Source organism: Zea mays, chromosome 4, assembly GCF_902167145.1.
Source record: "Zea mays cultivar B73 chromosome 4, Zm-B73-REFERENCE-NAM-5.0, whole genome shotgun sequence".
NCBI classification, from domain to species: domain Eukaryota; kingdom Viridiplantae; phylum Streptophyta; class Magnoliopsida; order Poales; family Poaceae; genus Zea; species Zea mays.
Genome location: NC_050099.1, coordinates 186,598,704 through 186,624,034, shown reverse-complemented (window position 1 = coordinate 186,624,034; position 25,331 = coordinate 186,598,704). Strand labels below are relative to the sequence as shown.

The 25,331-nt window shown below is 47.8% G+C and overlaps 1 protein-coding gene and 1 long non-coding RNA gene across 6 annotated transcripts in view; one reads left to right on the top strand and one right to left on the bottom strand.

Moving 5' to 3' along the window:
- Nucleotides 1–25,331, bottom strand: part of LOC100276416 (exocyst complex component SEC6) — a 94,360-nt gene that overhangs the window by 38,385 nt on the left and 30,644 nt on the right. For 2 of the 4 annotated variants that reach the window (XM_020552753.2, XM_008681084.3), the window contains exons 3-12: nucleotides 16,073–16,161; nucleotides 15,845–15,935; nucleotides 7,128–7,217; nucleotides 6,940–7,019; nucleotides 6,364–6,456; nucleotides 4,741–4,767; nucleotides 4,473–4,580; nucleotides 3,775–3,916; nucleotides 3,646–3,693; nucleotides 211–266 (exon numbers count right to left, since the gene is read on the bottom strand). In XM_020552753.2, the coding sequence (XP_020408342.1) occupies nucleotides 211–266; nucleotides 3,646–3,693; nucleotides 3,775–3,916; nucleotides 4,473–4,580; nucleotides 4,741–4,767; nucleotides 6,364–6,456; nucleotides 6,940–7,019; nucleotides 7,128–7,217; nucleotides 15,845–15,935; nucleotides 16,073–16,161 (824 nt within the window). The remainder of the gene's footprint in view (nucleotides 1–210; nucleotides 267–3,645; nucleotides 3,694–3,774; nucleotides 3,917–4,472; nucleotides 4,581–4,740; nucleotides 4,768–6,363; nucleotides 6,457–6,939; nucleotides 7,020–7,127; nucleotides 7,218–15,844; nucleotides 15,936–16,072; nucleotides 16,162–25,331) is intronic. The other 2 variants (XM_020552754.2, XM_008681085.3) reach the window with 1 other exon arrangement.
- On the top strand, nucleotides 17,633–19,769 carry LOC103654254 (uncharacterized). Of its 2 annotated transcripts, XR_004857887.1 has the most exons (4): nucleotides 17,633–18,642; nucleotides 18,850–19,050; nucleotides 19,123–19,399; nucleotides 19,469–19,769. It is a non-coding gene; the product is annotated as an uncharacterized lncRNA (long non-coding RNA). The 2 variants fall into 2 exon arrangements; XR_004857886.1 differs by having other exon boundaries at nucleotides 19,123–19,769.

The window sequence follows — 25,331 nt, the reverse complement described above, 5'->3', positions numbered from 1 at the left end:
TTTTCTACGAGATGTTATGTTATATTTTAGTTACTTTGTATTTAATATGAACAACGTTTTCAAATATACATAAATATTTATTAACAATATATATATGCACTATAATTATGTGTAATAATTAATATTATCAAGGGCCTCCATTATAAGTCTTGTCCCGGGCCTCTAAAATATCAGGACCGGCACTGTGCATTATACTAATTATCAACATACCTAGAAGGAAAGCATGGTGCAACATAATCATATATATCACCAAGCTCCTCTCCAATCTGTGTTGCAATAGAAGCAAAGTAGCAAGCTATAAGTCAAAAAGATTATTAAGATAAACCAAGGTAAGTACATTTTCTAAAGAAACATCAAGTACTTCTTTTTACACCCCAAATTACAGAGCCAGTAGGATGGTGAGATCCCCCCTCCCACATGCGCACACGCATGCGTTAGTCACAAAAGAAAGGTGGTGTTTAGGATATTACTATCAGAATATTGTTAGGATTTTGTTAGGGTTTCACTGTATACCTCTATTGTAACGGGTTTTGGCCCACCTAATACTTCTATTTAATACACTCCCAACTTAGGATTAGGGTTAGGGTTTTACTCTCCAACATGATAGTTAGCTAGGTCTCTTCCATTCCCCCTCTCTTCACAGCTGCCAGCCTCCTCTACCCCCAGTCGTTGCCGCCGCTGCCCCCATGGCCGACAGCCTACCTCCGTCGGGCTTCTCCACCACGAACACCACCCTCCCCCCCTTCCTCCAAGTCGCTGCCGCAGTGTCCCCTGCTTTACTGGCTGCTGCCACCACCTCCTTTCGCTGCGGCGTGGGCGCAGCAGCTGGCATGCGCACAGCCGCCGGCGCGAGCACGACCACTAGTTGGTGCATCGCCGCTCTCTTCTCCGCGGCCGCCAGCAATAACGCGGCCCTCGTGCTTCCGCTCCCCTCCCCAATGAATGTGCCACTCAGTCCACCGCCTCTGCTCAGACTGCTCTTCATCTGGCATCGGTTGGGTTGCAGGCACCCTGGGTGGGCCTCTCCTTCCCCATCACGGTCGGCGCCGCCGCTGACCCGTCCTCTGTTCTGAGGCTGGGTTGCAGATGCCTCGGGCCACCCTCTCCCCCACCACGGCAGGTGCCACCGTGTCCGCTGCTTCGGCAACCATCACCTCCCCCTTCCCCTTCCCTTGTCGGCGATCAACCTTGATGTCACCAAAACCACTCAGCTGGCGGCAATGTTTGGATGTCACAAGTTGGCACCTTCCCGTTCACATATTTGGGTTTGCCAATGGGCCTCATGAGGCCGAAAGTCAAAACTATCTCCCTCTCATCACCAAAGTTGAAAGAAGGCTCAGTACCATCAGTTCTTGGTTATCTATAGCAGGAAGACTTACTCTGGTCAACTCTACTTTCTCAGCGATGCCCATCTTTACAATGTGCACACTTAAGATACCGGTAATGGTCATTAACGGTATCGATTGTATCAGAAGGGACTGTCGGCAGCAGTTAAACAATCAGAAGGGACTGTCAGCAGCAGTTAAAATGCGCACTTGAAACCCTCTGGTTGCCTAGGACAAAGTGTGCTGTCCTAGAAATAGAGGGGGCTTGGGTGTTCTCAATTTGAAGATTCAGAACACGACCCTCTTGCTTAAATACATTCACAAATTCTATGGCAGAGAAGACATACCTTGGGTAAATCTAATTTGGACCACTCACTAATCTGGGGGCAGGGTCTCCCATGGCTACCCTAAAACAGGCTCTTTATGGTGGAAGGATGTTTCCAGGCTGGTTGACTATTTCAGAGGCCATACTATGCCTTGGGCTGGGGATGGCAGAACAATTCTGTTGTGGCTTGATGTTTGGAACAATATCTCCCCCAGATTCACTTTCCCTTGTCTCTTCTCTTTCGCCAAGAAAAAAGAATGCTAAATTCAAGAATTTTTAACCAACATGGATCTAGAGCACAATTTCCATACTCCTTTATTTTCTCAGACCGCTCAGGAATATCTTGGTTTCCACAAGCTTGTGAGTTACCTTCAGAACTCTACAGCTGTTAAAGACAAATGGACCTATCCGTCCGTGGGGCAATTCTACTTTCAGCTCATCCAAGTTATAGCCTTACTTTTCAGTCAATCCAGCCTCCTGCTGCCTTTAATTAGATTTGACAGTCCAAGGTTGGGAAGAAATTCAAGATTTTTATATAGCTGGTCTTCGGAGACAGAATCAACTCCAAGAACATTCTTAGAAGAAAGGGCTTTTTGCCACCGGACAACAACCTTGACTGCACTCTATGTGACCTGCACTGCGAAGAGACGACTTAGCAGTTAGCACCTGTTGTTTCGTTGTCCTTTCTGTACAGACTGCTAGAGTTATGTGGGTCTCCATTGGAATCATGATCTTGACTTCTTTTCGATGATTCATGAGACCAAGGGTGCCTTTGGCCACAGTTTCTTCATGGAAATTTTGGCACTAGTGGTTTGGTGCATTTGGAAGCATAGGAATGACTTCATCTTTAGGAATAAGGCTCCTTCTTTTTCTTCTTGGCGACGCAAATGCTGAGATTTTACCCCTCTTAAAACTAGTCTATTGCTTTGGCTAAACTCTCGATAGCTTCTTCCTTGTCTTCTTTGATCCCGCTTGTAATTTTCTTTCCATTTCAAAAAAGTTTCAATAAAATCGCGTTGTAGGGGTTTCCCCTACAGCATTTTCCCTTCAAAAAACATATATTTTGATACAGATATTTGATCAAAGTTGTTTTGGGGACCATGTCTATGTTCAAAACAGTACTATTTTATGTGGCTTAAATATTTTTTTCTTGAATACGCAGGAGAGTTACGTATCATTGTATTAAGGAGAAAAATAGGGAGGGGTCCATACAGCACCACACCACGTCCCTTCGGACCCAAGGAGATGGGCTGCAAAAGAGAAAAAAAAGGAGAGAGAGAGAGACTTGGGACAGACCAACCAGACCAACAGACACTAAGACAATCCACCTAACTGACCTAACTCACGCAGGGCCTTGGCCCCAGCCCTACACCATAGATGGTGCTGCACCTGGAGATCAGAGAGCAGGACACCAAGGCTGGGATTAGTTGACTCAAAAACACATCTGTTACAATGTTTCCAGATCATCCAAGCACCCAAAATAATCAGGGAATTCAATCCTTTCTTTTTGTCCCTCTGCAGGTGTTTGCAAGCTCTGTGCCACCAATCAACAAAGGAGAGCTCGGACTGGTTAGGTGCACGGGAAGCAAGACCCAAATGATTAAGAACTTTAAACCAGAATTCCCGGATGAAAACACAGTTAGTAAGTGCTGAACGTCCTCCTCTTTCTGATCACATAAAACACATCTTTTAGTGTGATCCAGACCTCTCTTCCTAAGGCGATCTGCTGTCCAACACCTGTTACGGGAATATTTGTAGAGAAGACCAACAACAACATTTTCCCTTGTGCATGACAAATAAATTTTAATTAGCTGATAATATTGTATGGTCCGTTCTAAACTGTGAATTTCTGTATGCCAGGTTAGTAACGCTAATTAACAAACATGTTTTGACCATGACAGTTTCACCAACATGAATCATGTAACTCATAAGTTTAGAACTCACAGAAGTGCATTCAATCAACCAATAACCAAAGATAAGAAATAGAATTCTTACTGCTTTGGCTTCCTCCAAAGCTTCCATCAAGTCCTCCACAAAAACAAGCTACATGATGAAAACATTAGATACTGTTGTGCATGAATTGCAATACTAGATCCTAAAATCCAGGATTAACTCAAATACTACCTCAGTAAGCAACTTGTTGAAGCGGGCCTCAACAGCCACCCTGATAGACTCATAGCATTTGTCCCTGTAGCCCTTTCCCTGAACCTTCGATTTTTCTTGAGTGCTCTTTCTTGGGGTAGCTGTTGCCCCTGCACCTTTTCTGCTAGCATTGGGAAGGGCAGCAAAGAATCATTGGTCAGCTGACAAGAGAGAACCTGGTAACTTAAATTATTACTCATTGCTTTCTCACATATGTTATGACTGATAAAGATACCTTAAGGTGATCGACAAAAATGGCTGTAAAGGATCAAGTTGTGTGATACTAGGAAAGCAATAGAATCAATAGTAGAAACAAGTCAAGTCTTGCAGCTACAATACGTGAAAGATGGCATTGTACGACCATGACATGACAAGTTGACAACAACAACAACAATAACGGTTGAATGTGTACAGACATGCAAGTGCCATCTTTATTGCTTGTGAATTCATTTACTGAACTCAGGCACAACTGTAAGATGTACAGATGTGCAAATGCTGATATAAATTAACACGAAATGCAAGTCATATTTCTATGTTACGCATATCATAATAGCATAAAAATGAAGGTTAATAGAAAATGCTATATCCTGAAGGACTTATGGCTGCACTCCTCTAAAGCATGAAAGGTATCATACTGGAAGAACAGAAATTTTATCTGGCAAGGAAAAGGAGAAGTGTACTTTGCAGTTCTACGTTGGTTTGTTATTGTCGCTATAACACCAGCACCCTCAGCCTCAGTTGCTTCTTCTGCAACTTGTTCATCAAAGATCTCTTGCATTTCAACAACCCTGATGTAGTCCAAAATAAGTTTGATGCAAAACGTAAATTCGTGAGTGCCATGATACATACTTAATTGAAAATAAACAAAAAAAATGTAAGAAATTGTATTTGAAAAATATATTCTTTGAAAAATCTGTATTAAAGCAAAAATTGAAGAATGAGTTGTACCTCAAAGCTCGAACCAATGTCTGAGGGCTGCAAAATTAAAAGAGGAAGTATAAATACTAGCATACATAGTGCATGAGGGTACCTTTAAACATAATTAAAGCATGTATTCTGAGTTTACTGCTGCAATATTGATAAACTAAGTTTTTGGATAAACATATATAAACAGTAAAATAATAAGGACATGTGTCATTTAGACCAAAACTGTTAGAGTGGACGCACTAACCAATTCAATCTAAAAGATTTAGATGTTGGGACACTTATATACTTCAACACGTCCACTCGCGTGCAGCCAAAGAGAAAGTCACAAATGTAGAAATAAAGGGGTGGAGACAAATAAAGCCCATGCTAGGATTCGAACTCGAGGATACCATGTTAGATAGGCGCACTAAGAGCATCTCCAAGAAAATCTTTATTTTTGACTCTCTATTTGACTCTTTATTTGTTTTTTCATAAATATTAAACTTTATATATAACATCTTATTTCAACAGACTCTCTAACATGCAAGTTAGCTTGACTAGCGAGAGTTGCTAGCCAAATTTGGCTAGTGAGGGAGTTAATTTAGAGAGCCAGATAGCTTAGCAAGTTAAATGGCTAGTCTGTTAGAGAACCATTATGTTATTAAGTAGCTAAAATTTAGCTTGACAAGCTATTTAGCTAGTATCTTGGAGATGCTCTAACCAGTTCAACCAAAAAGCTTAAGTTGTTAGAAGGTAGCAATCAATCCACTTACATACTTAAGAAGGAAAATAAAAGGAGGATATATCCACTAACCAGTTCAATCCACTACATATCATTAAATGATATTAAGAAGGAAAATAAAGGAAAAGAGCCCTTACAAACATACACACAGATCAGAGAACATGCCTATGTTACAAAATAAAACCCGACCACTGACAAGACTTAACCCAAAATTGCCAGTTTGCCAGAAGGACATAACAAGCAGTAACATGTTTATGGCATATTGGCATGCATCTTTATTGTCAATCATGTCGTTCGGCTGGCTTTACTACGGCTGGCTGCTGCTTTCTAGCTTAAGCTCAAGCGAACGGCGTGCTAGTGGCTTGTTGTTGTGCCGAGCAGCGGCAGCAGCTGCAAACTAGCTGCAGTGAACGGCTTGAAAGATAATGTGGAAAATGATAGGAACAAGAACAACAGAGTCATATCCTATTTGGATATGTCCTCCAGAAAAAACCATATGTTAAAGAAGGTAAGGCAACATGTTGCTTTAAATATAAGATAGCCTATATTTGTCTCTAGGGTTGTTTGGTTCATGTCGTTTCCTATAAGAATGTGAATTTATCCTGTTCGAAACATTATGTTTCAATTTTGAAAGGCAATTATTCCATCTGGTGTTTAAATGCTAAAGAAACCCATTTGTTGCAAGACAATATTTAGTACTTTGCAGAAGGTGCATATAAGGCTATCTCTATGAATCTTACTTATCTCACCTCTTATTTCAAACTCCACTCTATAAACAATGCAGCCTACAGTGCAAAACAGTATTTTGCACGGCTATATGCACGATCTACTGTCCACATCTTAAAGAAGAAAAGGTGACCAAAATCTAGGAATCCAAAACATAATCGTATAGGATAGACAATGTGCATGGCCAAAAAAGTTACCTCTCTTTTGAAAGTTTGAAAAAGTTAGTGATATGGCCCCATAATGTTTTCTCAAATGTTTCCCATGTTTGATCAACATCCTCAAAGTATTCTCTGCGGAGTAAAGAATCCATAAAGTGAATTACACTCGTGTACTTCGTTGCAATACAGAACACAAGAAATTTTTTGCATCTATTGATATCGTAAAAAAGGCTAGCTATGAAGATGAACAGTTCAGAATCAGCGAGGTTATGCATCATCCTTAGATGGACCAATGAGGGTAAGTTTTCTCTTCTTCAACTGTTCTTTATTATGCCATCAGCAATGGTTCTATTACCTGTCCACTGGAGTAATAAAAAAGCCTAAATGATTCAAAAGTGGAAAGTGGTTGGTCGAGTACAGTTGCATATGCAGAGCCGTAGAAACTTCATATTTAGAAAAAATGCATGGTAGTGGTAGTTAGTTCAAAGCAAATCTCTATTAGAAATGCCTAGCTTATTCTAACAACTAACAAGGGAGTTGAAAGGAAAATTAATAAGGACGTTGTGTCTCACGAAAAATTAATATTAGATACCATTTGAAGTTCAAAAGCAGAACCTTAATCTTCCAACTTCTTCCTTATGAGATGCAGCAGCAGCTAGAGCAAAACGCCTCTTACCATCAAGAGCTATTAGTCGCTAATTTCAACACAAGCAAGATGACAAGGAAGAGTCAGATAAATAGAAAATTGCCATTGGTGCACCTAATAATGGTGTTGAATGATAAACCAAAGAAGAAAGATCCACCTCGTAAGTGTGAATTAACTCCTGGTCATTGCTTAATGAGTCATGTGCAGCAGCAGCCTCAACAGAAATGGACATCATACCTCCCACATCCTACCAGCATACAAACTGTTAGAGGGAGAATGGAAAACCCTAGTCCTTGCATATATTAGAATAGAGTTAAATGGACTGGGCCAAGGCCCATAACACATTAACCGGTTACACAAAGCAATAATCTAACATCGCTTCGGAGTCGAAACTCTCGTAGCAGCAGATGTTGAGATTGGATCAAAACTCCGAGAACAACGAGGAGAGAACACCCTTGGTGAAGATGTCAGCAAACTGCAAGCTCGTCGAGACATGATGGACGCGGACGTTGCCGTTGACGTTCACGAATGAAGTGAAGATCAATATCGACATGCTTCGTGCTTTGATGCTGGACAGAGTTGCCGGAGAGGTAGATGGTGTTGATGTTATTGCAGTAGACCAACGTGATCCTAGTGGGGCAGGGGGTTGTTAAGCTCCTGGAGAAGCTGGCACTAGAGCAGGAGACCACAAACTGACGCTTCGAGGACGATGTAGACCGACGGGTGTCTGGACCCAACCCAGTCGGTGTCGGTATAGACGATCGACTCATGGGTGGATGTACGCCGAAGGACGGTCCCCTAAAGGTACCGACGAATCCGCTTGACCGCAATCAAGTGCGGCTCACGGGGATCATGCCTGTAAAGACAAACCTGTTGGACGACATACACAATGTCGAGCAGGTGAAGGTGAGATTCTGAAGGACACTGGTGAGGCTACAGAAGGCAGTGGGGCCACTGACAGGGGCACTGTCATCAGAGAGCTTGGATGTGTCCACCAACTTCACTTAGACTCAGGGCATACAACCAGCATGCTAGCGCGGTCGAGGATATCCAACATGTATTGTTGCTGCTAGAGAAACAGGTCATTGGAGCGACGCTCAATGACGGTCTCTAAAAAGTGGTGAAGGGGACCCAAATCCTTCATGACGAACTCATGATGAAGGTCGGTGATGATCTGATGTAGGAGGACCGAGAAAGCGACAGTGGGCACGATGTCATCAACATTTAGCACCAAATCCTAATCGACTGGGTGCAACCATATTGGCTAATGGGCTTGACAAAAGGAAACTATTTAGCCTATGCAGAATGATAGGCCCTATGGTTCGTGTATCTTAGATAGCCATTAGATTAAATTAAAGTTAGTTAGGAAGTGCTTATCACTTCAAGTCTAAGGATTATAAAATGTAGAATTCATGATAATAATAATCAGAAGGCATTCGTTCACCCAAGCAATGTGTGCTTCTAATTTCCTCGGCGCATCACCAACCCTTTCAGAAGGGTTTTCCAAGGTAAGTGTCATGCTGCCCTAATGTGGTCTCTAGTATATTGCATCAGGGCAACATGGTATTATACTATTATCACTTTACCATGGTAGATCTTATACTAAGTGTTGTTGTTAGCAAGATCTGCTAGTTATCCTTTGTAGTTTCAATCTACTTTTGTTTGTTTAGCTTCATGTTATTAGATTGATTTTTACAAAACCATACGTGTATCTCTCATTTGGTTGCTACACTCCATGACATGCGGCTGGAACATGTGCAAGTGGCAACTCGAGAGATTGATATGATATAGCACCCTGTCTTACATGCTTTAGTCGCATTATTTATTTCGGATGGACTTCTTTGAAGGTCCTGATCCATGTTTGTGTGCATGATCATCGGCTTATAGGCACAAATGTTCCTAGGGTTGCTAGTGTGATACACACTGTAGATTAGATCTGGGATGTTCCTATGAATGAATTACCGTTTGTTTGGCTCTAGATTTGGTTAACGACATGGGTAACAATGGTAGCACTTTGGCTCATTTCTGTGCTTCTGGTTATGCACGTAGCATGCATTGCTTTAGGATTAATAATCGGCTCAAACATTATTTAGGTAGTTTTATTTCTCTCGTCGATCACTTTCAATGTATGATTACTTTCATTTATTTACTCATTATCGACATGGATAAGATGGCAATCGGCTCAAGGGAGCCGATCAGTGCAACCAACATAGGTCAATCCACTTGAGCTGACCGGAATTTAACGTTTAATCTATTGTTGTGCATTTGCAGAGCAATGGTTACAGGTCAAGTCAGGTGGCATGCCTAAACCCCCCCCCCCCAACCAAAGTCGTAATCAGGAGGGATGGTTGTAGCATCAATGCACCACCCGCTCTTCGTATGTCGGTGGCCCGAACGATCAACCGTAGGTTACCTGTGACAAGTGGGTACACAATGTCACTGCCACACTAATAGATAAATAAAGATGTGTCCGACTTGGCCTCAGCAAACCCAATGGAGATGAGATATGTGGCAAATAAGTTGTACCAAGCACGAGAGGGTTTGCTTCAAACCAGAGAGGTACTTGTTGAGCTTGTAGACCATATCGGGGTGAGCAGGGTCAAGAAAGTTAGCAAACTGAATGCAGTAGATAGTCTCAGTGTGAATCCCATGGAGAAAAGCATTCTTGGCATCCAATTGGTGAACTGGACAAGAACGAGAGAGAGCCAAAGTGAGAAGCACACGGACGGTAGAAGGCTTCACGATGGAATTGAACGTCTCAACGTAGTCAATAGGGCTGGAAACGAGCCGACCAAGCTCATCTCGACTCGGTGCGGCTCGCTGGTTGGCCGAGCCCGACTCGGCTCGGCTCGTTCACTCAACTAGCTGAAGGAGGCTCGACTCGAAGTTGGCTCGCGAGCTACACCTTGATAAATGTTATTGCATTATATAGAGATTAGTACTATATAAATGTGAAAATATAATAATCATTTAACATTATAAGTAATCTAAATTATAAATTATCATATATCTATCATCAAAGGCTAAGGAGCGATTCGGATATCTATAAAATCATTCAATATCCATCATTATTCTATAGGTTAATTAATTTGGCACAGCTCGCGAGCCTCGAGCTTTTTTCCAACCCTAGTAGTTGATGCCCGGAAGCCAAGTGAAGCCCTAGAGAATCTAGTGGAGCTTATACCGGTCTAGAGAGCTATTTGCTTATGGGTCTAGACCCACTTTTCGGTAACCACATTGCCGCCTAGGGGACGGGGCACCAAATCATAGATGTGATTAGCATCGAGGGTCTAGAACTATTCCTCCATAGTGTGATGCTAGTGAGGATCAACAAGGGCGTGATGGATGGAGGACGGCATGGAGGAGACAGACATTGAGGAAGTCGTGGAGAGAACGAGACAATCCACAGGGCGAAGGACCATGCGGACTGCCGAGTCACCATCGAATGGATACGACGAGGGTTACGATAAAAAAGGGTGGATGTTACACCGCCGACTCGGCACGGGAGCGGGATGGAGCATCCACCCGAGCACGTCGTTGATAGACATGCATGGGATGAACATAGCGGCGAGGAGCTGGTGCTGGTGAGGGCCCATGAGAGAGCCCCAGGGGCGGCGCCGAGGGCAAAAGTGGGGCCACTTGGAATGGCAAACGGGTCGGATGTAGCATTCGTGGGCCCACCCCCTAAAAGTGAGATACAGACCCAAACCTGAATCTAATGCGGGTTAAAATCGAGCCCTAGACCTGAACCCGCAGGAGATTCGAAACCCAACAGGGCTCATGGACCCAAAGATTCTCTTTCCAAGACACTTCCAGGCAACAGCAGGAGGCCACGAGAGAGGGATCTCGAACGACTCGAAAACTCTCGCTCCACAAAACCCATGAGCGCCCCTATGGAGATCTCCACTGCTCCACACCACCACCCCCTCTAAACGCAGTGTGTACCACCACTGCTTCCCCATTGCTAGCACCTGCTGCCGCCCAGATGCTGCCTCCTGTTGCCTTGGTCTCCTCGTAGCAACTGCTAGTGGCGGAGCTAGGATTTAAGTGTAGGGCCGTGGGCGTCGTGGATCGAGTCACTGTCGCGCCGCTGTGGATGGCCAACTCCTGTGGATCAATGGTTGGCTGCTCCGTGGAAGGCCAAACAGGCAAGCAGGAAACAACACAGCCGCACCGTGGGAAGCGTCGTGGACGGCCGATTCCCGTAGATTAGTATGCAAGTAGGAAGCGTCGTGGAAGCTAGCAAGCACGGGCGCACCGTACACGGCTGCATGCTGCTGGCCCACAACCCTGCTTCCCTGTATGCCTTGTCAATATCAGTCATAGGCCGCAGCGTAGGCGAGCCGCCGCTCGCGCCGCGTCAGCGCAGTTGTTCGCATCCTCGTGCAGTACCGCTGGTCCGTCACCGCCACCGCTCGTGGCCTCGCGCAACATTGCCGGTCCACCATCGCAGTCGCTCTAGCCACACCTCCACTGTTGCTCGTGGCCTCAAGCACCACCGCCAATCGCGTAGCGCCGCCATCGTCGCCTTCCGATTTGTTGTCTGTCATCGTCGCTGACCTAGCTGCACGCACTCCCGCTCGACCGCACCCGCTCACACCTAGCACGCGCAGACCGCAGAGTGAGACCTTTCTCAGTTTGGGCCAATGCAACGACTTGGGCCTATAGCAATTACTTGGCCCAAGAGTAGGGCCTAAGCCCTAATGGCCATAGGCCTAGCTCCGCCGCTGGCAACCGCAGCAGACGGTTGTGGCTGCGGCCGTGATTGCTCCTTCCTTGGCCCCAGATCGCGACGTGGAGGAGCGGCGTGAGAGGACCTGGGTCGCCAGCGATGAGAAGGAGGTGAAGCATTGGACGTGTCGCTGCTCCCATGAGGAGGTCGGGGGCGGCGATCCACGGTGGAGGGGCGATGACTACAGAGGCTTCCAGGTGGGCCTGGGTGGGTGTCGGACCCACATGCAGTCACAACTGCCCCCTCTACAGTGACTGCAGAGGATCCGTTTCCAGCGTCGGTGGGTGGCAGTGGGCCAGTGGCGACACGAGGAGGGCGCCGCAGTGTGGCGTACTGGCATGGGGTCGACTGCAGCTTGGGTCGTGTGTGAGGAGGATGGGAGCAGTGTGAGGAGAAGGGCCTCTACATAATTTATCAAATTTGGGTCTCCGCGGGAGAACCCGTGGGTGGAGTTCAATACCCGCCTTGAACCCGATACTATTCCGGGCCCTGAACTTGTAGCCTAGCGAGGGAAAATGTATCCCCACCCCCGCTTGGTTCAAAAACCGTGTGGACCTGCACCAAACCCGCCTTGCTGCCATCCCTAGGAGCCATCAGGGTCAAAAGTGGAGCCATGGGGGGCCTCGGGAGGCACACAAGCCAACCGAGGAAGGCCAAACACCCCAAAGGTAGGCCGGTGAAACAGGTGTTGCGGGAGGTCCCAGTCATGGAGCGAGCAGGGACGAAGGCTTGGAAGAGCAAAGAGCGCATGATGTTGTTAGTAGTGTGAATTATGCGCTCAGGCTTGCCATTCTAAGAAGTATAGGAGCAAGACATCCGGAGCTGAACACCATGGGAGGAGAAGGACTGAAAGAAGTTATCAAACTCGGGGCCACCGTCACACTGGTCAGTTTTAATAGTGTGACCAAACGGAGTAGAAACCCAAACGGAGTTGAGAAGAGTCACAAAAGTATCAGACTTCAACGCAAAGGAAAAGTCCATCAAGAACCATCAGATAATATTTATAACCCAAAACACTGGTGACATGAGAGGTCCACAAGTCACAGTGTATGCGATCAAAATTATGCACGGCTTGAGAGGAGCTAGAGAAAGGAAGGCAAACATGGACCTAGCTAACAGGCATGACAAAGATGCTCAGAAGCGCTCCGAGTACAAGAAATGATTGAGCTACTACACAGCTTGGACAATACGGCGAGGATAGGATGACCGAGTCAACGATACTAATATTGGATGTAGTGGATGTAGTCAGAGCGTGTGGTTGTGGCGAGGACGATGGTGAAGTGGAAGAAGGATGCGAAGGAGGGGACATAGATAGTCGTAGGGTATACAAAGGCCTAGAGCTATCACAGTGAGCGAGAGGCCTCTAGTTAGTGAGATCCTTCATCGACAAGCCAAAAGGATCAAACTCAATAGAATAAGAGTTGTCGATGCTGAATTGACAAATAGATAGAAGATTTTGAATGACTTGTGGGGTGGCAAGAACATTGTAAAGATGAAAGGGCCCAAAAAGAACAGAATCACCTACAAAGGTGATTGGGAGAAGATTCACGTCACCCACAATGATAGATGAAGGAGTGACAGGAGGGGTGGGTGGCAAGAAGAGAGTATATCATCATTCGGAGTGTTGTGGTAGGAGGCACTGGAATCAACAACCAATCGATGACAATGGGAGGGAAGGTCATCATGCTGAAGGAGCTAGCAACGAATGTTGGTCCCACCCCTGGGGCCACGGGTTCTAGGATGGAGTGGAGTGAGGAGGCAGTGGCAAAAGCAATAATTGAGGAGCCGGCGATGCAGGGGTAGGGTGGCCAAAAGGATACCCTAAACTAGGTATCGTCAAGTGAGTCAGCTGGAGCAAAGGTATAGGTGGGGGAGGGCCACCAGGGATGGGATAGGCCACATTGTGGTGCGGTCGGTCCACGGGTTGTAGATGGAGGGTCAAGGGGCATCCTCCGGGCCACCACCACCACGGTCGCCCTTCCACCGATAATGACCACCACCACCCCCAGACTCCGCACCTCCCCTAGTCGCAGGCGGGTGGGACGACGCGTGGAACCAAAGGTGGGAGGGACAAACGAGTGCGAGGATGAGCACCCCAAGGTGTGGGTGGAGGAGGGTGAGCACGAGGTCTAGCCCCCAAGGGTGGTGTAGAGAGGAGTTGCGACATTGGAGCGTGGAAGCGGCCCCTTACCGAGCTCCTTAAGGATGAGTTCATTGCAGACCTTGTGAAAGCATGGGAATGGCCCCGAACGAGTGATCCACGTGGAGAGGTGATCGTAGCACTCGTTGGGGCCACGGAGGAGGTTGAGGACGAGTGTGCAATCGAAGATAGGTTCCTCGAGGTCACATAGGGAGGTTGTCATGCTGTTCATCAAGCGGTAGTACTCATTGACGAAGAAGTCCCCCTGGATGGAAGTCCAAAAGACAACATCGAGGTGGAGCACACGGGCTTCATGATTGCCGAGAAAGTGCTCCTTAATGGTAACCTAGGCCTGACAAGTTGTGCCACCGCGCTCACGAATGATGTCCTGCAGCTCGACAGTGATCGTCCCCGAGTTCTAGGAGAGGACCACATTGTCCTTTCATCGTCGGGATGGGATAGTGAGGGACATCGCATCGGTGAGAACATGGTTGTCCAAAGCGTAGCGCTGCAGCATGAGGACGAGGTCGCACCAGCGGTCGTAGGTGGTGGAGACCGTGTTGAGGAGGATAAGGACTAGGGATCGGATGTTCTAGACACTAGCCGCCTGGGCATGGAGGCTAGCGACAACAACGACCTCGTACACCAAAGGAGGGTCGACATGACCGAGCTCGGCTCGACTCGTCCACTCAACACCGCCGCTCTCCTCTCTCTCTTTATCCCCACGCCGCTAGCCTCTCCCTCTCCCCCGACGCTGCTACTCTCCTCTCTCTCCCTCTCTCCTGCGCCGTCGTCGCGTGGCCCTGCGGGGCGCCGTCGCCTCGTGGCCTTGCGTGATACCGTTGTGGGCACCCTGTGCGCCGCCGCCGTGCCTCTCCTTGCTCTCGGCCAAGGCGAGAGGACGCCTTACGGGTCCAAGCACGCCTTACCGCTTAGGCGACGCTTTAGCGACGCCTTAATAACCATGGCGGCGACACGTTCGCGTTCCCAGGAAGCAACCACCACCTCCTTAGCAACTATGAGGGTCGCAACCAGGGTGGAGTTAATAGCTACAACATCAGCGAGGGGGGCATGGCCAAGCCGGTGTTGGGAATTGCCATGGCTAGGCACTGATCGATGGCGACCAAACCAAAGCTAGGGAGAGCAGGAGTCGTCTAGAGGAAGGCGGGCGACGCAGGGGTGGACAGGGCATGCCCTCGACAGCGACAACGCTCGAGAGGTGAGCCTGGTGCGCGCCCGCGGCGACAGCGCATGGGAAGGTGATGACAGTACTTGAGAAAACAGCCTAGGGAGCGCCTGTGATGACCATAGTAGCACTAAGGAAGATGGTTGCACTAGGGAAGGTGGCCTAGGCCGCACCTGCGGCGGCGCTCGCCCTGGACACCGATAGGGAGGGCAGGGGCTTGACACAGCATAACGAGGGCAGAAGCCCCACATTGACCACAACAGTGGACGAAGAGAAGGGTGCGACGCCATGCGCCTATTGCGAGAGAAGGGAGGGAGGAGGGTGGCGGCGGCATGCAGGCCAGGCAGCGACGTTAAGAAGGAGGGAGGGAAACAAGCTTGATACCATGTTTGAGGGAGAAAGTAAACCCTAGCCCTCGAGTGGGCTGAGTTGCATATATTAGAATAGAGTTACATGGGCTAGGCCAAGGTCCATAACACATTAAGAGGATACACAACAATAATCTAACATAAATAATTAGGCTTGCATGGTCCTATGACATGGTTAACATGATCTTTTCATAAAAGGGGTGCAGACCCAAGGTTGGTGGCTCACTGGCTCCTATGTGAGTGGAGTCTGGGAAAGGATAAACCAAGGCAAGTCTTCCTCCCACAAATGAGGAGAGGCTGTTTTGAACCCGCGACCTGGTAACTCAGTGAGATAGCTCTCACCATTACACCAAGTGTGCCCTTCTTTTTCAAAAACTATAAGAAAATGCAAATAGCATGATGCAAGAGAGTAGGACTGCAATGGTGCCACCAAATTCGGTTAGCAAACCTTTAGAGTTGTGTTCAAATTGTTTCTTGTATTGCTAAGAAGCTTGATCTTGTCATGGTTCTCAATTAAAGTTTGACACTCCTGACACAACCTGCAAGCAATTAATGAGTTAATGATAATAGGAGTGAGGAATGAAGGAAAATATATGAACTATGGAAGTATGCTAGTCTAGCATATCAGTCAAGCAACAGAATGTGAAAAATGTAGACAACAATATACATAGCTTACTTGTCTATATCAATGAAGTTCTCACGTAGTTTGTTTATTGTTATCTGAGATAATGCTAGAGCATTGATGCCAGCATGGGCCTGCTCCACCTGTCGGTTTTCAAGCATATGCAGAAATAACTCATCATCCAGCCAACACACATGAAGGGGGTATATAGATGATGGAAGTGGCAATAGCAATGTAATATTGTTAGATGCTTGTCATTGTTATTGTAATCGGTCTAAGTGTTATGGGCCTTAGCCCAGTCCATGTACTCCTTTTTCGATATATATATACAATACAACCCACACTGATTAGGGTTAAGGTTTCCAAACCTTCTAACATGGTATGGTATCTAGCCACAAAATTTTATCCCCTTCCCTCCCCTAGCTGCTAGCCTCCTCTAATTATCGTCGCTGGCCCTGTGGCTCAATGCCAACCACTCTCCGGGCATGGATGGCGCTCCTCCCCCTCCCTTCTCTTCCCTCCACCCTCTTTCCCGTCACTAGGAGAAGATCATCTCAACCACAACCGCCCATGTGCCTCCTCTGCCCGTGCCAGCGGCTCCTCTGGTCATGACCTCCCGGCCACCTGCTTCCCCCTCCGATGCCGCACCTACCGTTGGCGCGACCTCATGCACAAGGCTTGCCCCACCACAGGCGCAGATGCCTAGCCTTCTATAGACATGGGCACACTCGCTCCCACCGGCGTGGCCAGCAGCGGTGCTCCCCTTGCAGGCCACAGGAGCCGGCGATCTTTCCCTCGTTGGCCGACTGTCGAATTCACCTCTACTCTTGTCGGACTCGCTGTGTTGCATGCCCTGGCCGATGGTTCCGACACTACTGCTCCCAAGCTCCCTCCTACCTACTTCGTTGCTCCGTCAGCTGCCCCCCATCTGACGTTGTGGCCCAGTCCACTCTTGTTGCACCCCTCCAGATGGCCAAGGCCATCGTAGCTACTGCTCGGAAGCATGAAAGACCTAGGAACAGGATTGCACTGCTACTGATACCCTCACCCGATAGCTTGGCGAGGCTGAGCGTCACATGCTTGACTCCCCTTGCATTAGGCCCTCCCAACGCCTCATATGATCGCCCCTCCTTCTGAGTACGATACCGTCGTCATCAGCAATCTCCATGCCCAGGCGGTGGTTGTCTAGAACATTCGCTCTTTAGTTCCTGTCATCCTCTACCCAACTTCCTTTCTCTAGCTCCTCTCAGGTTGTCCACAATTTTGATCACATACACTGCAATTTGTGGACCTCTCTTGTTACCACTATTTCGGAATATAAATATTATTTATTGATTCTTGATGATTACTCTCATTATTCATGGACTTTTCCCTTGCGTTCAAAGTCTGACACTTTTGTGACTCTTCTCCACTTCTTCCCTTGTGTTTCCACTTTGTTTGGTTGCACCATCTGTTGGAATAAGCCTCGTGGTCTGTGGGAAGGACAACAACAGTCCTTGTCGATTTTTGACTGCAGGGACAACAACATATCAGTCTTTTTGACTGCAAGGACAACATGGGACGGCAGCAACAACATGTCAGTCTTTTGACTGCAAGGACAGTGTGCTGCATACATCTTCTTTTCCACTTTTCTAGCTTTTGGAGGACAGCAGCATGCTGCAGTTTTCTTTTGACTAGAGTACAACAGCACCTAGTGGTTAGTGCAGTTTGTAGGACAGCATATTCGCATCTCTAGGAAGCATATGCTGTAGCCCTTGGGCTATAAATATGTATCCCAACCCTTAGACGGGTATGACATTGTAGTGTTTGAGAAAATAAGCAAAATCACCCCAACTCATAGTGTCATCCTCTCGATGAGAGTAAGAGTCTCGTTGCTTACACCATCAAGGTCGTTCAGTGTGACAATGATCGTGAGTTTGATAGCTCCTCTCGGTCCTTTTCCTCCCATGGAGTCTAGCTCCGGATGTCCTACCCTACACTTCTCAGAATGGCACGGTTGAGTGCATGATTCGCACCACTAATCACGCCATGCATTCCCTGCTATTTCAGCCATTTGTTCCTGCTCACTACTTGGCTGAGAGCCTCCACACCAACACCTACCTCCTTAATTGCCTTCCTACTACGGTGACTCATGCACCGACAACCCATTTTGCTCTCTTTGGAACCACTCCTATGACCATCTTTGTGTTGTTGGGTGTGCATGTTGTAAGCAACAAGACTCTTACTCTCATCGAGAGGATGACACTACGAGTTGGCCGAGTTTTTTGTTTTTTTTAACCTTTTTTTGACTAAAATTTACATTTAGACCCTTGGATGACTTATTTCAGGATTTGGACCCCTAGCTCGGCGCCATAACCTATGGCGCCGAGTGAACACATCTCGGTGCCATAAGCTATGGCGCCGAGCTCTGACGTGGCATCGGCGGCCAATGGCGGCTAGGGCTGGCGTGGCACCGACGCGGCCTCCTAGCTCGGCGCCACGGATCTTGGCGCCGAGCTAGGAAGTCCTATAAATCGGTCGTTCTGCTGGTCGAGAGCTGCGCCGTCCTCATTTCTCAACTTTATCTCCATTCAAATCTTCTTCAAAAACGACTAGATTCGAGTTGGAGTACTTTGTTTACCAAGGTATGGTGTCTCACTGATTCGTTTTGTATATTGGGTTGTAATTTTTCGATTATTAGTTTTGATTGTTGCTCCTAAGATATATAGTTCATATGATGACTACAATTTATTAGATAGTTTGTGAAATACGATTATACAAAGATCTGTAGCGTTTATAAAATCATTTCTGCTATTTGCATATAGTTTTGTTAATGTATAATCGTTTCTTAGATGAAAGACATGTATCGGGAGGCGTTGTGACAGAAGGGAGGTCGTCCTCGGGAGTTATATCCGGATATATTTAGTAAGGATGCTCATGTTCCTCCTGATCTTCCTGTGCTTAACTATGACTGTGGCAGACCGGCTTGGGTATGTCAATCCAAACATCCAGACACGACTGCTCGTTGTTTCTACCTTTGTGGCGGTTTTAACGTACGTAGCTTATGACTTGTGAGTTAATATTGTTTACTAGATGTGTACTAATGCTTTGTTCCATTTTTGTAGGAGCACTTGAGCTGTTTCTTTTTCCAGTGGATCGACGATCCTAATAAATTTGACCCTCGATATCTTATTTTCGCTAATTGGTTGTGTGGAAGGACTAGTCATGAGCGTTTTAAGCGTTGGGTTCCTCCTCCCCCCAAATCATCCACCAATGACGGATGTGGAGAAGGAGGTAGCAACAGAAAGACGAATGGAGTCGCCGCCTCGATGCGATTGCGAAGATCGTGTTGTCATCGATGAGGACACTGCGAAGTACTTCGTGTGTCCGAACATTGATTATGTGAGTGCATAACAAATGTCCAAACTTGTGTTATTTTTTGCACAAATTTACTAATGTATTCTTCTGCAGCCATACGGTTGGCGTAAGTGTCATTTCTTAGAGTGGTTGTATGGTCCTATGTCCCATTAGCCAGAGCCAGAGGCAAAGGAAAAAGAAAAAAAATGAGTGGGCGGAAGAGTTGAAGTCTGATCCAGTACTCTACAAATGTGGTATTGAAGCTAAGTTTGGATTAGTTCCTTCCGAGCTTGGTGTTGGCTATTTTTGTGGACATATGGTAGATTTTCGTTTATTTCCCACACAGTACCCAAATGTCATACCCCATAGAGGGGTTGGGGTTACATTTTATAGCCCGAGGGGCTGCTATGCTACACACTACACTACACTACACATTGCAGCACAAAGGTGCTATCCTCTAGATGCTACTGCAGCACAAAGGTGTTGTCCTCTAGATGATAAAGTGCAGTCAAAAGCTGCAGCACAAAGGCGTTGTCCTCTAGGTGCTACTGTAGCATAGGTGTTGTCCTCTACATGTTAAAGTGCAGTCAAAAGCTGCAGCACAAAGATGTTGTCTTCTAGATGCTAAAGCACAGTCAAAAGCTCCACAAACTGCAGTCCTCTACAACGCAGCAATGCTGCTGTCCAAAAAATGTAGTACTCCACATGTAGTCCTCCACAACACTCCAAGTCTTATTCCATCATTCTCCCCCTAAGTCTTGAGCGTCGTCATATGAGGAAGTTGGGTCATCCCAGACCTAGAGCAAAACTCAAGAAACTTGATCCTCCCAAGGGGTTTGGTGAGCAGGCTCGCAGGCCGATCCTTGGTGTTGATGTAGCGCCTTGATGCTCCCATCTGCCAAGCAGTCTCGGATGAAGTGGTACCTCACCCGGATGTGCTTGCTCCGTTCATGGAACACGGGGTTCTTGGCCAAAGCTAGAGCAGACTGGTTGCCCCCCTTGAGTTCCACCGCTCCAGTGTCTCTCCCGAGGAGATCACCGAGCAGTCGAGCAAGTCAGAGCGCTTGAGTCGAAGTGGTGGAGGCTCCTATGTACTCGGCCTCACAGCTAGACATGGCCACCACCTGTTGCTTGACCGGTTGCTAGCTAATGAGACACTTGTCAAGGAAGAAGAAGATCCCACTCGTACTCTTGCTGGTGTCGATGTCGCCGACGTGGTCGCTGTCACTGTACCCGACAAGATGTGCATCCCTAGGGCACCTCGGGTAGTAAAGACCGTGGTCGAGAGTCCCCACAACATAGCGGACGATCCTCTTTAGAGCTTGCTCATACTCTGTCGTTGGTCACTACAGGAACCGACTAACGTAGCCGACGGAGTATGCTAAGTTTGGTCGTGTGTGTGGACGAGGTAGTGAAGGCTCCCCACAATGCTGGTACTGTGTAGCGTCCACCTCCTCCGTCGTGCTGTCGCGAGTCAGCTTCAGCCTCTCCATCGGAATGAGAGCTGGGTAGCAATTGGTGAGCCCAGCCAGCTCAACAATGTGCTTGGCATAGGCAGTCTGGCGAAGTGTGATCCCGGAGTTGCCATGGTGCACCTCAATCCCCAGGTAGACGAAGAGATGTCCTAGGTCACTCATCTGGAAGGTGGCTTTCATCTCTTCCTTGAACGCTGCCACCTCTGCATCCTTGGCACCGGTGACCATCAAGTCGTCGATGTAGACACCCACCAATAGGACATTTTCTCCATTGCCCCGTCGATAGATGGCCGCCTCGTACGAGCTTGGAATGGAGCCCATCCTCTTGAGCGTGAAATCCAGCTTGGCGTTCCATGCCCTCGGTGCCTGTCGCAAGCCGTAGAGGGCCTTGTGCAGGCACAACACCTTGCCCTCCTTTCCAGGGATTGCAAAACCTGGCGGCTGGTGTACGTAGACCTCCTCCTTTAAGTTGTCATTAAGAAACGCCAACTTGACATCCATGTGATGAACGTGACAGCCCTCCTGGGCTGCCAGCGCAAGGAGTCGTACGAATTCCATCCGTGCCACGAGGGCGAAAGCATCGTCGAAGTCAATCCCCTCCTGCTACAAGAAACTGCATGCCACCCAGCGAGCCTTGTGCTTGACGATGGCGCTGGCTTCATCGTTGTTCAGTTTGCCACTTAAGGGTGATCGCGCGATGACCATGAAGGAGATCAGCGAGCTCCCAGGTGCGGTTTGCCTCAACCGCGCACATCTCCGACTGCATCGCAGTACGCCAAGCCGTGTGTTTCTCGGCCTCCGTGAAAGACCGAGGCTCGCCGTCGTCGCACGCAAGATGCAACTCTCCTGCTAGAATGCGAGACGTCGGGCCCGGCACCGACGGGTCGATGAGAAGGCCCTCCACCATACGATACCGAAACAGCTCGTCGTCGTAGCATGCGTCGACGCACTCCTCGCCATGGGTAAGCAGGGTAACGAACTCCACCAGGTCGTGCTCGACACGAGCTAGCGTCAGAGAGGAAGTTCCCGGTGGGGTTATCGTCGGTGCTGGAGTACATGGTGGTGAAGAGCTCATTGTAGCCAGAGTCATGGCTAGAGTGCATGGTGAAGAGCTCGTTGTAGCCAGAGCTAGAGAGCGTGATGCTAGAGTCGGTGGAGACTTGGGGGCTAAGGTAGACCTGCTTGGAGAAGAGTTGCCTACTCCCCTAGCTCCCTCAAAGTGAACGTACTCGACGGTGAAGTCATCATACGTAGGAGTCGTGTTGTCGTCCACCGCCTTGTCCCATGCCCATCCTCGCCCTTCGTCAAACACTACGTCGCGCGCCGTGCACATACGTTGTGTTCCTGGGTCAAGGATGTGGTAGGCCTTCAAGACCTCCATGTAGCCATTGAACACCCCGGGGTGCTCCTATCGTCGAGCTCGCCAATGTGGCCAAGCTCCTTGGTGAACGTGAGGCAGCCGAAGACCCGTAGGTGAGAGACCGCCGGCTTGCGCCCATGCCAAGCCTCGAATGGTGTCATCTCGTTGAGTACCTTGGTGGGTGAGCGGTTGATGATGTAAACCCCTATCACCACCGTGTCTCCTCGGAAGACAGCTGGAACTCCCCTCTGCTTGAGGAGAGCCTAAGCCATCCCCATGACTGTCTGGTTGCGCCGCTCGACGACGTCGTTTTGTTGCAGGCTGTACGGCGCGGCCTAGTGGCGTCGAATGCCCTCATCCACGCAATACGACGTGAACTCAGACGTCGTGAGTTCACCACCGTTATCTGTGCGCAACACGCGCAGCTTGCTGGCGCACTCCGCCTCCGCAACGACCTGCACACGCCTGATGGCGTTCGCAACTTCTCCCTTGCTGCCAAGGACCATCACCCAAATGTAGTGGGAGAGGTCGTCGACGAGCAACAAGAAGTAGTGTCGTCCTCCTTGTGTGGCTGGTGTCAACGAGCCACACAAGTCCCCATGCACGAGCTCGAGCCTCTCCTTGGCTCGCAGGCTCGATTGATGGGGAAAGGGAAGTCGTCTATGCTTTGTCAACACGCAGACATCGTAGAACTGCTCCACATGGTCAAGGCACGGCAGGCCTCATACCTTCTCCTTGGCACTGAGCCGCTTCAGGGCTTCGAAGTTAAGGTGTCTGAAGCACTCGGCCACTGCCATGCCCCATCGTCTCGACAAGCAGCAAGACAACAAGGTTGTGCCACCTTCACGTTGAGGATGTAAAGCTGATTTGGACTCCTGAGTACCTAGGAAAGAAGGCGACGAGAGGGATCCCAAATCCTCATGACTATGTGCTCGACCTCCACACGCGAACCATTCTCATCCAGATGTCCTAAGCTGATGATAGAGTTCCTCAACGCGGGGATGTAATAGACTCCGGTGAGCAGCCTGTGCTCTCCAGACGCGGCGGTGAAGATGACTGAGCTGGTGCCCTTGATCTCTACATCGGAGGCGTCCCCAAACTTGACGGAGCCCCAAACGCTAAAGTCAAGCTCGGTGAAGAACACCCATCAGCCGGTCATCTGATGAGTGGCGCCGATTGAAAGCTCGCTTGTGGGTTTTGGTGGTTTGGATGACAACCTAATTAAAGGACTAACAGGTGTGCTAAGTGTTGAACAAGTGCTTAATGCAAAGCTTATAGGGTTCAACGCAAGTGAACAAGTGTGATGGTCCAAAGACAAGAATATCTATGGATAATGGACGTTACAAGTAAAATGGACATTGCTTAAGTGAGACTCAGTGTGCGTAACTCGGAGACAACTGATCAAGCCAAGGATGGAGGCAAGAAGAGCTTCGAGGTACCAAGTGCACGAGAGAAGGTCAAATAGGCCGAGGAACCCAAAGCCAAGGGTGAAGAAGAAGACTTGCAAAGTCAAGGTTGATCGAGTTGAGAAGAGATATGGTGCATCGAGGATCACGACTTAAGAACGTGACTTATAACCAATGAGGTAATACTATGGTTATGTGGTTTAAGTCACAAGGCTCAAGATGAAGCTCAAGAAGTGAACAAGGTCACTAGAAGGAAGAGTAGTGTCAAAGATAGAACCTAGAAGCGGCCTAAAAGAGCTAAGTTCACTTTGACCTTTAGTTTGGTTTGTTCCTATGTTTGGATATGTTCTATGTGACCTTTGCAGGGTGTTGGAGCTCATATATGTCAATCTAGATCAAGTCAAGTTGACATGATGGTTTAGAGTCCAACATCGACCTCAAACAGGCCAAAATGGGTAAACCAATGAAAAAGGTTAAGTATGTAAGGTTTGAGTGTTCAACTATGTTGCATACACCTTTTACTACATGTTTGGTGCTTTGATTTTCTCTAACTCTTTCTGTAGAGAAAGTGCCATTCTGAGCTCTATTTGAGGAGAAACAGAAAAGTTGGGAGAAGAACAGGAAAGAGGTAAGTTTTTAGGACTAAGTCAATTGGATTATACTCTAAATGTGTTTGCCTAAGTCTCAGGAAAATCCTCCCAAAAGTTGAAGTCAAATGGAGAAAGAATGGAGGAATAAGAACTTAGTGTGTTGTTGGCTGGTGCACAGGACAGTGAATAGTAACATGTCTGGTGCACAAGACAGTGAATATTAACCTGTCCGGTGCACATGATAGTGAATAGTAACTTGTCCAGCGCACATGACAGTGAATAGTAACTTGACCGTGCACGGTACAATGAATAGTAGTAACATGTCTGGTGCACACGGGACAATGAATAGTAACATGTCTGATGCACAGGACAGTGAATAGTAATCTATCCGGTGCATCAATGTCTAGCCCTTTCAAAGAAGGAAACCGCCAATCAGATCTGTTATTGTGCATTGTCCGCTGGCGCACCGAACAGTACGTTGCACCCACAGACAGGGAAGGTTGGGAGCTTCCAAATGAAGCTCCAACGGCTCCTAGGCCCCTTGAGACTATAAAAGGGACCCCTAGGCACCTCCAACAAGGGCACAAGTGTAGCAAATAAGTCCATACATCATTGTGATCAATTCTTTCTCTCTCTCTCTCTTGTGTATCTCTCTAGTTTGTGTAGAGGCGAAGTTATAAGCCTTTAAAGAGAGGGGAAGTGCTGCTGAGAGCTAGAGCAAGATCTTGAGCGTATTGTTACTCTGTCGTAGTGTTGTCGCGAAGATTGTAAGCAGCCACAGCATCATTGTAACCGACATCAACATAGTGGAGATGGTGATAGGCCCAGCGAAAGATGTAGCTTCCCGCCGATGATGATAGGCCCAGAGAGAACCTATGGTTCATCGCCGTCGACGACCTTGAGACGATCTATCGCCTCTTCGATCGTCATCGTGGAGAGGTCTAGCAGAGACTCGATCGAGCAAGCAATCTTCTTGTACTTCTTGGGGATGCAACGGAAGAGCTTCTCAACAACTCTCATCCATCGTAGGTGACATCACCGAACTGCACCATCTTCTACAACAGTGTTGAGGCGGAGAGCAAAGTCATCAACATCCTCACCTGGCTTGAAGGCCAGGTTCTCTCACGCCTTGCGAAGTGCCTGCTT